Raw genomic sequence first — 13,933 nt, 5'->3', positions numbered from 1 at the left:
ACCCCATACTCGCCGACTTTGATTTTCTCCTCCTACAGGAGAAGCCTGGAGAGAGATGCAGCTGACCACTTTGAGGGGCGGGGCCCGGCTTTGGGCAACTTCTCCACTTAATCTCTTGCCAAGGCTTGATACATCTCCCCCCGAGGCATGACTGAGACTGTGCCTCAGTGATGTCATTGGACGTTCTTCTCCTGCCCACAAAATGGCTGTATCCACTGTGTGAAGGCAATTGGCACATTTTAAATGCATGTTGTTGCATTCTTGTCTTGTGGCCAGTTATCGATCTGACATTACAGGATGTGCCCTTGGTGACTTTCGTCCACGGGTGGGGGTAGAAACCTTACCTGTGATGTATGGCTGGTTAGATAGACGGAGTTTATAATTGTAATTCGCCAGCCCCAGAGGATCGCGTCTCTCCCTCTACCAATGACTGGGTATTACACACGCTAAAGCTATTGGTGTAGGACTCTTTGTGAACAGGTAGAGACACTATAGTGTCTTATTGGATCCATGCCAGGAAAGACCTTGCTTTCTTTTACTGTTGTGTTCATTGTGGGTTTTTTTTTTTTTGTTAATCTACAGATTCAAAATGAAGAGATCAAAAAATCTGTATTATACAAAGCCCCGATATGTCACACAATCTGAAAACGTTCCTACCTAACAACAAAGTTAGTGCATAACAATTGACAACCTTGGCTAAAAAAATATCCCTGCTGAGCAAATGTTTGCCATATTTATTTATGGTAATCAGCCCCCCCCCTCCCACTAATATTGTAGCTGTCTGAATTGATATAGTATTATCGTTGTAATATTGTAATGTTGAGCAACTTCCAGCATAGACCCTTATTACATTATTCCAGGGTTTCCCAAACCCCGGTCCTCATAACACCATAACAGTCCAGGTTTGTGCACAGATGGTAGAATCAAACTGACTGAGATGTCGATAAAACCAGGAACGTTAGGATGCCCTGAGGAGTTTGGGACCCACAGCGTTATTCTGTATGTGTTACGGTTGTAGATTGGTAGTTGAGGTTTCTTGGTTCCGTGCTCCCACTACATGTGCATTTAGCGCCACTTATTTCAGGGTTCCGCTCCAGTTGATCGGGTTGTATTGTAGCAGTTCTCTCTCCTTCAGCGTCTCCAGCGATCGGGTCAAGCGGTTCTCCTGCCACTTCCTCTCCATTAGCTACAAAAGCAATAATGATCCTTTTACATAATCACATTTTCAATTCAGGTGTGGTGATCTGCTGACTTTGCTATGACAAGGGAGTCCAACGCTCCGGCCGTACACCCCCGTTATTACTACTAATTAAACATACTGTATATTTCCTTTTTTTTTTTTTTTTTTTATCTCTAGGACTAATGTAACGTCATAGTAGCATCCTGATAGGTAGAATGGAAGCAGAAATTCCAAATGGGGCCAGTTATCTGAGAGAGGTACGAGATGATGATCTCGGTCCCCAGCCACCTGTAGGCGCGCCTCTTATGTACTGAATTATAGATACAGCCGGGCTTACCCTCTTATTCTCATCTCGGTATCTCCTCAGGAACAGGGACTTGGCTCTTTCTTGCTCTAGGTCTTCAATCACAGTGGCCCGATCTGCTTCCTTCAGGAGCTCTAGTTCCTTGCTCTGGCCGGACAGCGCCTCCCTTTTCATGGCCCATTTTTCAGCCATTTGCTTCTTAAGGAGTTGTCTAATTTCTCTCCTGGGATGAAACCAAATAAAATATATATTAAACCTATGGCTGCTATAGGCAATGGCTCTACTCCTGGTGAGTTTCATCATCCATTCCTGCTGTGTTTGAGAGTCAACGCATATACGTGCAGAAGAGGCTGGAGCGTACGTTGTGAAGCCCCAATTGGATGCATACCAAAGAGCGGCGGCAGCCTCAGAAGATGGAAGGAACCCTGCTGACCCGCCCACATTGGAAACATCAATTTGTGACCATGGGTGGGGTTTCCTGCTGCCAAGCCGATCACGTTCCATCAGCCCCTATTATAGTGGCATGTAGTAATGTGTTTGATATACATTTTATAGATCGCTGTGCGATTCCTGATTATATTAACCTGCGGTAAACACTGAATATAGACTATGTAGCGCTTGCTATGGTGCTACAGCGCAATGGTTATATTGGTTATACATTCTAAGTGCACTGGTTAGTAGCTGACACCAACCTATATGGAGAATTGTTCTGTGATATTTAGGTTTGTCTGTAATTGCTAATTTGGTGATAGTGGACATTTGGGCCTGATTCATTAAGGATCGCTATAGCTAAAGTGTGCGCAGTTCGCCGATTGCTGTGTACTGCGTATGTGTCGCAGTGCGCAATGACACCACTGCAATTGCGGAGACCACACCGAGCCATCGCAGAGTGATTGACAGACAGTGAGCGTTTGGTGCGGGGGGGGGTGGAGTAACGCAGGCATGCCTGACCATTGCATGGGCGTGTACAAATTAGCCATGGCCACTGCATACGCAGCTTGAGTACTTTCTGCGTGCTACAAGGCGAGCAATTTCTAAGTAAGGTCAGGGCTGCCGTAATTCTGCGTGGGGGGCCGTTGGTAATCAATGTTATCGATGTTTATGAAGTTTTGCAAGGTGTTACGGTAGTGGGTGGCAGTTGGGAGTCTCTATGCTGGCAGTGCGACGGCATTGCGATAACAATAAACATATTTTCTCAGCAGACCTGCGTGCGATTACGGAGCTGCGACCTCAATAGCCATCCTTAATGAATCCGGCCCATAGTACAGTGTTTCCGCACCCTCTTATGGTGTTTATATCCATTTTGTGCTCGCCCATTAATTAAACATGCCAAAACAGAAAGTCTGGTAAAAATGTATACCAAACCCTGGCTGTTAAAAATATTCTAAGATTACATTTTAGGCAATTCACCTCTGACCCCTAAGGCTGCTGTATTGGGATTATAAGGTATTCAACATTTGGCCCTCCAGCTGCTGTGGGACTACACCTCCCAGCAAGCCCTGCCACAGTTTTAGCATGCCCTACTAGGAAGACTGGGAGGTGTAGTCCCACAGTAGCTGGAGGGCCATATGTTGAATACCCCTGATTCTAGCCCTTAATGTAAACAATGAGAAATATTGTCACGCTGAAATCAATGACACTAGTCTGTGAAATCATCTGGCCACTGAGAGAATATCAGGCTCCCCGTCCCACCCCTATTCCATTAGGCAGCAACTGAACAGCTGAAGGATGTAATGCGCTCATGTAGTGTTGATGTTGACCCAAAGATCGAGGCACCATCCACAGCAGCACTTGTTCCAAGCCTGAACAGCGGCAACTGGTGACCAGCATATACCATAAGTAAGGTGAAAAATAGGTGATCTAATTCTCAACCGTTTTCACCACATTCTTCACTAGTCTGTGACACTCCAGTGTTCACGCTTCATAATATAACTCTTATCCAAATGTTATTGAAATCCAAATAGAATTACAGTGAATCTGTATGTGTCCATAAGATAACAGTGGGAAACTATTCACATACTTTATTTATACTTCCTAGTCCCCTCCAATGCAATGACATAACACAAACCGATCCACCCACCCCTGGCTGCGGCTGGGAAGTGCCGACCAACGCATAATGCATCGTCCCTGGATGTTATTCATTCAAAGTAGAACCTAAGTCACTTCTTTTACCTGTATTCCTCTTTTTCTGTTATTGTGCCATAAAATGGCCGCCTCCAACCCTGGTGGAACCTAGCGGAACACAAAGGCAACGTTACTACAAGGTGACCGTACTCCAATCAAATTGTCCTAGCATCAATACTAAGGAAAACAAGCATGTCATTTATAGTCACTGTAATGCTAGAGAAATGGGACCTTCTGTAACTTGTGTCTCTTTCCTGTACCTGCTGCAGGAACCCAGCTTTTCTCAGCCTCTAATACTTGCCCTGCTCAGTAACCACGTTGTACACTAATTTTGGGGCGGTCCGGGGCTCACCTGCTGTATTCTTTTTGTTGCATGTTAATAACCCTCTGCTGATTGTGTTGATGGGCAGCCAGGGTCTCCAGGCTCACCGTCCTCCTCTTGACGCCTGGGGGGTGCAGGGGGTTCAGCCGAGGGGGGAACTGCAGAAATACAACAGCTTTGTATGTAACATGATAGAAAACTCCCCAACACGTTTTACATAGGGGGGTAGATGTATCAAGCACTGGAGAGAGTGCAGTTGCCCAAAGCAACCAATCAGCTTCTGTCAATTTCAAGACTCTGCCAGATAAATGACCGTTAGAAGCTGATTGGTTCCTTTGAGCAACTCATCACTTCATCTCTCTCTCTCAGGCAGGGGTGGGCAATTGGCAGCCCCTTACAACAGTTTTGGCATGGGAAAATAGCAATACTGTGGCAGGGCATGCTGGGATGTGTAGTTCTACAACAGCTGGGGGGCCGCTAATTGCCCACCCCTACTCTAAGGCTTGATCCATTACCCCCCACAGTATGATAAAAATCGTAAGAGTTAGAATTTTGAATCCTTTAGGAGACTAGCTGGATTCCATCGTCATTTCCATGGATTTTCGGGGCGTGGGTACAGAGGAACATTTCATTATGCAGGAGACCTAAATCAACACATGAAGAAGCTGCTTCTAAAGTGGTTTGGCTGTCGGCTGCTTAAAGGACCACTAACCCCCAAAGCTAAAGGGATCACATTCGCACCATGAAGTTTAATACATTAGTCCTATGTAACAAGGGAGATAATCTGCTGCTGTTTCTCTTTATGAGCCGTATTCAATTAGAGCGGACCCGCAATACTTTTTCGCCTCCTCGGACTCTGTGCCTACTTCGCCTGTTTTGCAGGCGGAAAAGTATCGCGCGCGTGCCCGTGTATCGCCGTATTCAATTTTAAAGTAGGCGAAAATGGGACTCGGCAAAACTTGTACAGGTGGAAAGTACTGTCAGATTTCGGGAAATCAGCTAGACACCCGCCTCCCCCCCCCCCCCCCCCAAATGATGCTGTGACACGGGGGTTAGCTATGGTACCCCCCGCTTTTCTTGCTTGAAGGTATTTAGGCCCTCATCCAGAACCGGACGCTCTGAATGAGGGCCGCCCTCCATAATTATGGAGCGTCCTCCTGGACGCTCGTATAGCTGTGGGTCACCACCCACAGCCTATACGAGCGTGCAGTTTGATGGTCGTGACCATCGCGACCATCGAAACTGCGAGCCGGAGCCTGCGGTTGAGGTTTTCAACCGCAAGGCCCGGAGTGATTTTGGCTCTATCAGAGCCAAAATCACTCCCACTGACATCACTAGTGATGTCAGTGGGCCGGCTTCTGACGGGAGGCGTTCCCTTGGGAACGCCCCCGTCAGGGAGGCACGCCCACCAAAGGGGGCGTGCTGTCAATCAACATCGACAGCACGCCCCCTTTGATCAGACACCACGAGCGAAGGAAAGTACTTCGCTCGTCGCGTCTGGGGCATGCGCACGACGGAGCTCCCGCCGTCGTGCGCATGCGCAGTGCACAACATCGACCCACTTGCGAGCGGACAGCCGCTTGCGAGGGGGTCTGAATCAGGCCCTTACTGTTTTTAAACAGGCTCAACAGCTGCTACATGGCATTTTTTAATAAATGGTGCAGAATAGTATTTAGGTGTTTTTTTTCCAGAAAACAACATATCCCAGAAAATTTGGGGTACTTTAAAATGGGGGCCAGCATATTTAAAAGTTGCTAAAGTAAAGTTGAAAAAATCGTGAAAAATCCACCTGCCGCAAGCACCTGCAATCAAAAAAACACTTGGGGCATACTTGGAGACCCCCCCTGAGTCCAGTTCGCTAGTTTTTAACTTTGTACCCCAACGTTTTTTTTTACGCCACCAAATTCAAAATCATTTTTTGGGGTGTTAAGTGTTTTGTTAACATTTTTTTACAGTTTACCTTTGGGGGACTGTCTGAAGGCTGCACGGGGGTTCCCGCAACGTTGCACCCCAAAACCCCAATTCTGCACTTTTTTCCGCCTGCTATTCATAGGCGAAACTTTTCCGCCTATTACATTGCATTGACTTTCCGGAATAAAGTCAAAACAGGCGAAAATTACATCATCGCCGAAAAAATATCGCGGATATGGACTTTTCGCCTCCAATTGAATACGGGCCTAAGTTCGCAAACGTAGGCTCCATAGGTGTCAAACTACTGTGGCTGGCAGACCAATCAGGGATAGGATCATGATAGTGGAGCAACGGAGGGCGGAGCTAAGCTATGCAACGGGAAAAACTTAAAAAATTGCGCTCTGCCATCGATGATGGAAAACCATCAGATCTGTTGATGACATAGCAACCATCGGTGGCTTACCACCAATGGTTGAGTTATCGATCAATTATTGGCCAGCCCTAGTACACCCCTCCTCAGGGGATGTAAGCAGAACAGTACATTTTCAGAGGAGATGGCAACTTAAATTAGGCTTTGTCGCAGAGGTTGCCCAAAGTTAAATCTGTGGATTTACATTTTACTTTATATATTTAATCACTAATGTGATCCTGCCAATCACTACACAGATATTGTCATACAAGCTGTTTTCACTCAGCAGGAAAAATAAAACCTTTCTATGAAGCGCTTGTTTGTAGGAGAAGTTTTCTAATGGCTACAAAGGCGTATACAGCATTTTCAAAGACCTGTACCATTAGAAGACCAGATTAGGGAGGACCCAGTCATGCTCAGGGTTTCAAGGTAAGTGTGAAGTGACCACGGATGCGTCATACATAGCTTTGTTTCACCCCCCAATATAAACGTATTATGTCTGCCATACTCACCATACTTGCTGTATGTGACACTGATACTGAAGGCAAGGCCGGGAGGTACAAAGGAGTAATGGGGCATCTTCTTTTAGGAGGGTTGCAGTTTCCCCAGGTAACAACAGGGGTGCTCGGCAGTGACACCCCTCCTAAACAAATAACACAATTGTCGTTATGGCTTGTCCAGTACCGTTGGCGCTGTTATTTACATTGTCATTGGCTTACAGCAAAGAGAACCCTTGTACTTACTCAGGCTCATCCTGGGGCCGTGCAGGGGGTCAGCTGCAGTCCTATGGTGACAGTAAAGCCGGTTAGTACTGTGTCTATATACAAGCAGTAACCTGCAATCACAGGCAGCAACGTGGGGGGCAGAGGAATTTATATTCATTCAGTTTTTGTTCAGAACTAAGTTGCCAAACAAGTCTATTTTGTTTCTGACAACCCTTCCCTGCTAAAGGGAACCATTTATTCCTTCTGCCGCTAGGTAACCAGCAAGTGTCATTTCTGTAGTTGTGCTATTATGGTGCATCTGTTCCCAAACTCATTTACTCAAAAAAGGGGAGTACAAATGACTTTAAAGGCACAAATGGCCCATTTTTAATATATCTATTCATCTGATGAAGTCCTGATAACCTCATATGGGCGAAACGCGTTAAGACATCTCCTGTTGGAATCTTTCTGTCTATTTGGCTGTATCTCCTGCCACTCAGATAAATTTTTTGTTTGCACTAATCTTTTGTGCATCATTTTAATGTACGCTCAACATATGATGTTTTGTTTGGTGTAATAAATATGCTTTGAATGTATTACACGATCACTCTTTCTTTATATGAAATGGAGATTGCTAAATTGGGGAGAGGGGGGAAGGAGGATTCTGCACAGGACAAAAGATTGTGTAGAAGAATATATAAAACCAACAGTAAAAAGGAATATAATGAAAAGTAATTTCACTACATAACTGTGTTGTTGGTGCTCTCCAGAGTCGAGACTCAATTACCAGGTGGATTTTTGTTTTCTTTAATATGCAGAACAAAAAAGGGAAACTTTTTTTTTTTTTGTCAAATCCTCGCTGGATGGATGCCTGCAGGGTTGTAGCCTCAGCAAAACAGTTGGTATGATGTGGTTTGCGGGGTTACCGATTTGTGGGACCATTCTTCATTGATGGAACATTAATGGCAGCATGTTAACACTGCAACATGGTGGACAGCACTTCAAACATATCCTATAAACTTTGTTAAAACTCAAGAAAGGAATAAAGATATACGTTAAAACAAAGAATACTGTTTTTCTTATGAAATTTTGCACCTATTTGATGTCACATGACTACCTTCCCATTTAAAAAAAATTAGTTGCATCCAAGATGGCCGACATACTGGTGATATACCCTAAAAAGTTTTCCCCCACTCCCATATCAAATGTGCAGACACTGGATTAATATTTCCTTTTAATATTTCATTTCTCATTTCCTTTTTCTAAGGGTGTTTCCTTCCGGCTCATCTGCATTCTACTATAGGTGCTGCCGGCTATTTCCCATTACCATTGGAACGTTGCTGCAATCCGGGCCCTCTGCATGTCTTCTCTCCGATACAGGGGACTGAGAGGTAAGCGGCTGCAGCTACAACAAGCCGGGAAGCTCCATTTGGCTTCATTCACACTTGCCTCTGGAGCCTCCCAGACAGTCACCGCCGGAGAGAAATCATTGCGAGGACTTGGGCTCCAGACATGCTCTGCTGGTAATGCAAACAACCAACGCTGCCACAGCACAAGCAGAGTGTGTCAGATGATTGGATCGTGGCCGTACACCCCACATGCTTGGCCACGCCCCCTATCGTACCTTTGCCCAATATTTCTCATGACAGCCCTGCAAACAAGTTACACAGGCTATATGAAGCTTAACATCTACTCTTTGCTTTTCCAGACAAGACCTTCTCCTACCTCAGTGGTTCTCAAACTCGGCCCACAGGACTCCACGCAGGTCACATTTTCCAGGTCACCGATTAGGTGCACAGGTGTATTCATTACTCACTGACACGTTTTAAAAGATCCACTGATAGAGCTAATTATGTCACCTGTGATTCTGTGAGGATACCTGGGAAACACGCACTGTTTGGGGTCCTGAGGACCAAGTTTGAGAACCGGTGTCCTACCTTATTCCTCCCAAGTATCCTGGTTTACAGAGGACAGTCTCAGACCCTCCAAAATGACCCATTCCATTAGGTACAGAATGCTCTACTCCTGGACTTCCCACCTAATTTATGACTGCAGCCACCTGTGTAGAAACACCTGTCTCATATATTGCGTAGTTCAACACAGGTGTCTGCAATCATAAATTAAGAAAAGTCCAAGACTAGAGCATTCTTGTACCTAATGGAATGGGTCATGCTGGAGGGTAGGCCGTCCTGATTTGTGGACCCCAAAATATAGGGTTTATGGAAAGTGGACGGATCCTTAAAGGGAAGTTTGGTATTGTTCGGTGGGTTAGTGTGTGATTTATGAAATGGGGGCATGCCTTGCGCAGGTCAGGAGTGGAGATTATTTTGTCTTCATTTTGTTTTGGTAAATGTAGGAGGTATACTATTGGCAACCTCCCAGAAAAAACACACACTCCTACACACTCGCCCTCCTACACACACACACCCACCCCTATCTACACCATTTTCCTTGGATAAAGCAGAAAGAAATGCATTACTTTTGAGGTTGATATCTATTTAAAGTGGAACAAAACCCTAAAAATATTTGGAATATTTCAGAGAGCAATTTTTATTATCTTCTCTTTCCTTGTATATCATAACCTCTCTCTTCAGTCTCAAAATAAGGTAGAGGTCACTCATTCACATTGCCATATTTCTGTGAAAGTACATGGCACTGAACCAGAAGTAGACCTAAAAATTGACATGGAGCACAGGTGGTAAATACAGTATAGTACAACAGAAAGAAAAGAGGGTCTTGCCTGACAGCTGTCATGCTACAGGGCAACAATCTGGTGTTGCTTACACCACATCATTAAGCATACAGTCAGGTGCATAAATATTGGAACATTGACAGAATTTTCATATTTTGACCTCTATTCACCACCACAATGGCTTTGAAATGAAACAAACAAGATGTGCTTTAACTGCAGACTTTCAGATTTAATTTGAGGGTAATGACATCCAAATCAGGTGAACGGTGTAGGAATTACAATGGTTTCTATATGTGCCTCCCACTTTTGAAGGGGCCAAAAGTAATGGGACAAACTAAACAATCCTAAATCTAACTTTCACTTTTTAATACTTTGTTGCAAATCCTTTGCAGGCAATTACAGCCTGAAGTCTGGAACGCATAGACATCACCAGACGCTGGGTTTCATCCCTGGTGATGCTCTGCTAGGCCTCTACTGCAAATGTCTTCAGTTCCTGCTTGTTCTTGGGGCATTTTCCCTTCAGTTTTGTCTTCATCAAGTGAAATGCATGCTCAATCGGATTCAGGTCAGGGGATTGACTTGGCCATTGCATAATATTCCACTTTTTAGCCTTAAAAAACTCTTTGGTTGCTTTTGCAGTATGCTTTGGGTCATTGTCCATCTGCACTGTGAAGCACCGTCCAATGAGTTCTGAAGCATTTGACTGAATATGAGCATATAATATTGCCCGAAACACTTCAGAATTCATTCTGCTGCTTTTGTCAGCAGTCACATAATCAATAAATACAAGGGAACCAGTTCCATTGGCAGCCATACATGCCCATGCCATGACACTACCACCACCATGCTTCACTGATGAGGTGGTATGTTTTGGATCATGAGCAGTTCCTTTCCGTCTCCATACTCTTCTCTTCCCATCACTCTGCTACAAGTTGATCTTTGTCTCATCTGTCCATAGGATGTTGTTCCAGAACTGTAATGGCTTTTTTAGATGTTGTTTGGCAAACTCTAATCTGTTCTTCCTGTTTTTGTGGCTCACCAATGGTTTACATCTTGTGGTGAACACTCTATATTCACTCTTGTGAAGTCTTCTCTTGATTGTTGACTATGACACATATACATTTACCTCCTGGAGAGTGTTCTTGATTTGGCCAACTGTTGTGAAGGGGTTTTTCTTCACCAGGGAAATAATTCTTCTGTCATCCACCACAGTTGTTTTCCGTGGTCTTCCGGGTCTTTTGGTGTTGCTGAGCTCTCCAATGCGTTCTTTCTTTTTAAGAATGTTCCAAACAGTTGATTTGGCCACACCTAATGTTTTTGCTATCTCTTTGATGGGTTTGTTTTGATTTTTCAGCCTAATGATGGCTTGCTTCACTGATAGTGACAGCTCTTTGGATCTCATATTGAGAGTCGACAGCAACTGATTCCAAATGCAAATGTCACACCTAGAATCAATTCCAGACCTTTTACCTGCTAAATTGATAATGAAATAACGAGGGAATAGCCCACACCTGTCCATGAAATAGCTTTTGAGTTGATAGTCCCATTACTTTTGGCCCCTTCAAAAGTGGGAGGCACATATAGAAACCGTTGTAATTCCTACACCGTTCACCTGATTTGGATGTACTTACCCTCAAATTAAATCTGAAAGTCTGCAGTTAAAGCACATCTTGTTTGACAGAATTTTCATATTTTGAAATGAAACAATGTCCCAATATTTATGCACCTGACTGTATATAGCACATTATGAAAAACCATCATTGAAGCCACAAGCAGCAGAGTCTGAGATTGTTAAACTGATAGATACATAAGAGGATGGCCTCGCTTTATTAAGCCGCTGTATTCCATAAAACCGCTATTCATTAGGTAAATAATAAACGTCATAGATCCCGCTTACTAAATTATATTGATAAATATGCCCCTAATGACTCCGTTATTTAGATTTCCAACTCGCTGCTGTAGTGGGTTTGGATAACAAGTTTGAAAAATAAATTTGGTCAAATGGGTGGACAGCTACTCCAAAAGCAGCTGTCCCCGCCATTCCTAATCACTGCAGTTATGCCGCAAATTTGTAGGAAGGAGCAGGGTTCTAGGTTCTCGCAGTCAAACTCCAAAAATGTTCAGTTTTCGGGGTAATATGAAAGAAGTTCCCCATACTAGTGTACAGGGAACACGGACAGTACCTGGGCTGCCAGGTAAGCAGGAGATTTTATTTATTTTTATATATGTATATATGTGTGTGTGTGTGTATATATATATATATATATATATATATATAATGTGATATTCCCTGCAATGTCTGTGTAAGCAATAGTCCCGATACTTTACTTCAACTTTACAAATGTTAGTGAAAATGTAAAAAAATTTCTTACCTACATTAAGGGATGAATGGCTCATTAACTCCCCAATCCAACCTGCCCCCCCCCCCTCCCCTCCCCGAGTAATATGAATAATGGATCAGTACCAGTTATGTCAACATTTTATCTGTGTCGATATGATGAATGTCAAATTGGTCATTGTCCACATGCCAAGCGCAGTCAATATTGTGACATTCTCCTGTTGACAATTTTTAATGTCGACAAAATATACCACACCCACACAGAGTTCCAGAATTTCTTTGTCAGCTGTGCTATAAGGTGTGGAATCGGAATGGGTATGACGATTCCCGTCAGCGGCAGCCCGACAGGAGCAGAGTGCGACGCAGCGGAAGCCCGACAGTGCTGGAAATCCCGATCGTGGATAGGTAAGTATCCACTAAACTAACCCTCCTTAGGGGTGCCTAACCCTAACTTCCCCCCCAAGTGCCTAACCCTACTCCCCCCTCTAAGTGCCTAACCTTAACCACCCCCTTCCCCGCTACCTAAACCTAAGTCCCCCGAGGGGGTGCCTAACCCTAAGTCCCCCCCGGGGGTGCCTAACCCTCCCTCCCCCTAGCCTAACCCTCCCGGGGGGGGGGGTGCCTAACCCTAAGTCCCCCCCGGGAGCCCTAAATCTAACCCTCCCCCCGCGAGGCTGTCCACTCGCGGTGCCCGGCATCACTACGATCGTGATGCCGGGCGCCGGTCTCCCGGCGTCGGGGAAATGCGGGCGTCTACATCTAGACGCCCGGCATTTCACCCTTTGCCGGGATAAGACAGTCGGGAATTCGGCTGCCGGTATATAGGCAGTCGGCTTCACGATTGCTTCCCGTGGAATCTGCTCCTTAATAGAGTAATTAAGTGCTGTATAAATTATCTTTGTAATAAACTATTATGGGCTTCATTTATCAACAAGTTTTATCATTCACGACGAGTGATAAAACTTGTTGCATATGATAAATGGTGCTCCAGCCAATCAGCTCCAAAGTCTCATCTGTTTGAAAGATGACAGTTGGGAGCTGATTGGCTGGAGCATCATTATCATACGCAACAGGTTTTATCACTCGTGAATGATAAAACTCATTGATACATGAGGCCCTGTGTTTTAATATATCTGTCAGTTATCGTCAGAGTACAAAGCCCACATTAATTACACCTCACAGCTTGGTGGACCTGGAATTCTTCAAGTTTCCTTGTTGAGATTTGTGTTTTTCCCATTATGCTTAATTCCCGTCTAACGATCCTATTTTATATCGCATGAACAGAAGTAGTATTTTAAGTCTATTGTTCTTTTATTTTTAGTTTATATTTTTATTAGACAATAATGAAACATTTGATTGAAATACCTTCATTTACAACCTCATGAAATGAAATCTGGGCTCTGGTTCCTAAGGCAAATCCCTGAATTAGACAATGACCAACAATATCTAAGGCAAGTGGTTTCCATCAGCACTGAGGGAGGATAGGGGGAGAGTAGAGGGGCAGATACCCTCTATAATACAAACAGAATAATTATCTTACTGTACTTACAGTAGCTGCTGCAGAACCTCTTCTTCAAGCTGATGCCAGCGTGAAGGCAGACGTGAAAGTGTAACTGGATCTGTGCTCAGCTGATAAATCCAGACTCAAAGTCGTTTATGAAGATTTAAAGATGTAATCCTGGGATTACAGTGTGGACATGTGTCTGTAACTCCTGTACTGTAACTGTATCTCTTGTCTATCACTTTCCTATGTCCTTTGTTGCACTGTTTGCATCATGTGACCTCCTGCTTCTATTGGAAACCAATATGACAATGGGTCCTTTAAATGACAACCACACAAGATTAGGGCTTGTCTGGGGACTCCCACAGAGGGGATTTCATGTCACGGTTTATTGGAATTCAGGACACAAGACGGGGCGGGAACATAGACTGAAAATGATCAGGCCTGG

General features: G+C 44.4%; 1 protein-coding gene across 1 annotated transcript; it reads right to left on the bottom strand.

Moving 5' to 3' along the window:
* Positions 1 to 590: 590 nt before the first annotated feature.
* Positions 591 to 13,713, bottom strand: LOC148523446 (uncharacterized). Its single transcript, XM_088473283.1, has 7 exons — positions 13,534 to 13,713; positions 6,994 to 7,034; positions 6,763 to 6,893; positions 3,961 to 4,088; positions 3,657 to 3,716; positions 1,518 to 1,707; positions 591 to 1,186 (listed from the first exon to the last, which is right to left on the bottom strand). Exons 2-7 carry the CDS (start codon positions 7,001 to 7,003, stop codon positions 1,076 to 1,078), a joined length of 630 nt encoding a protein of 209 aa, XP_088329409.1. The 5' UTR covers positions 7,004 to 7,034; positions 13,534 to 13,713; the 3' UTR covers positions 591 to 1,075.
* Between the last annotated feature and the right edge of the window lie 220 nt (positions 13,714 to 13,933).

The sequence above is a fragment of the Taudactylus pleione genome, unplaced genomic scaffold (assembly GCF_031769625.1).
Source record: "Taudactylus pleione unplaced genomic scaffold, aTauple2 ptg000133l, whole genome shotgun sequence".
Taxonomy (NCBI): domain Eukaryota; kingdom Metazoa; phylum Chordata; class Amphibia; order Anura; family Myobatrachidae; genus Taudactylus; species Taudactylus pleione.
The sequence above is the reverse complement of the archived record's forward strand: the minus strand, read 5'-3'. Positions and strand labels throughout refer to the sequence as shown.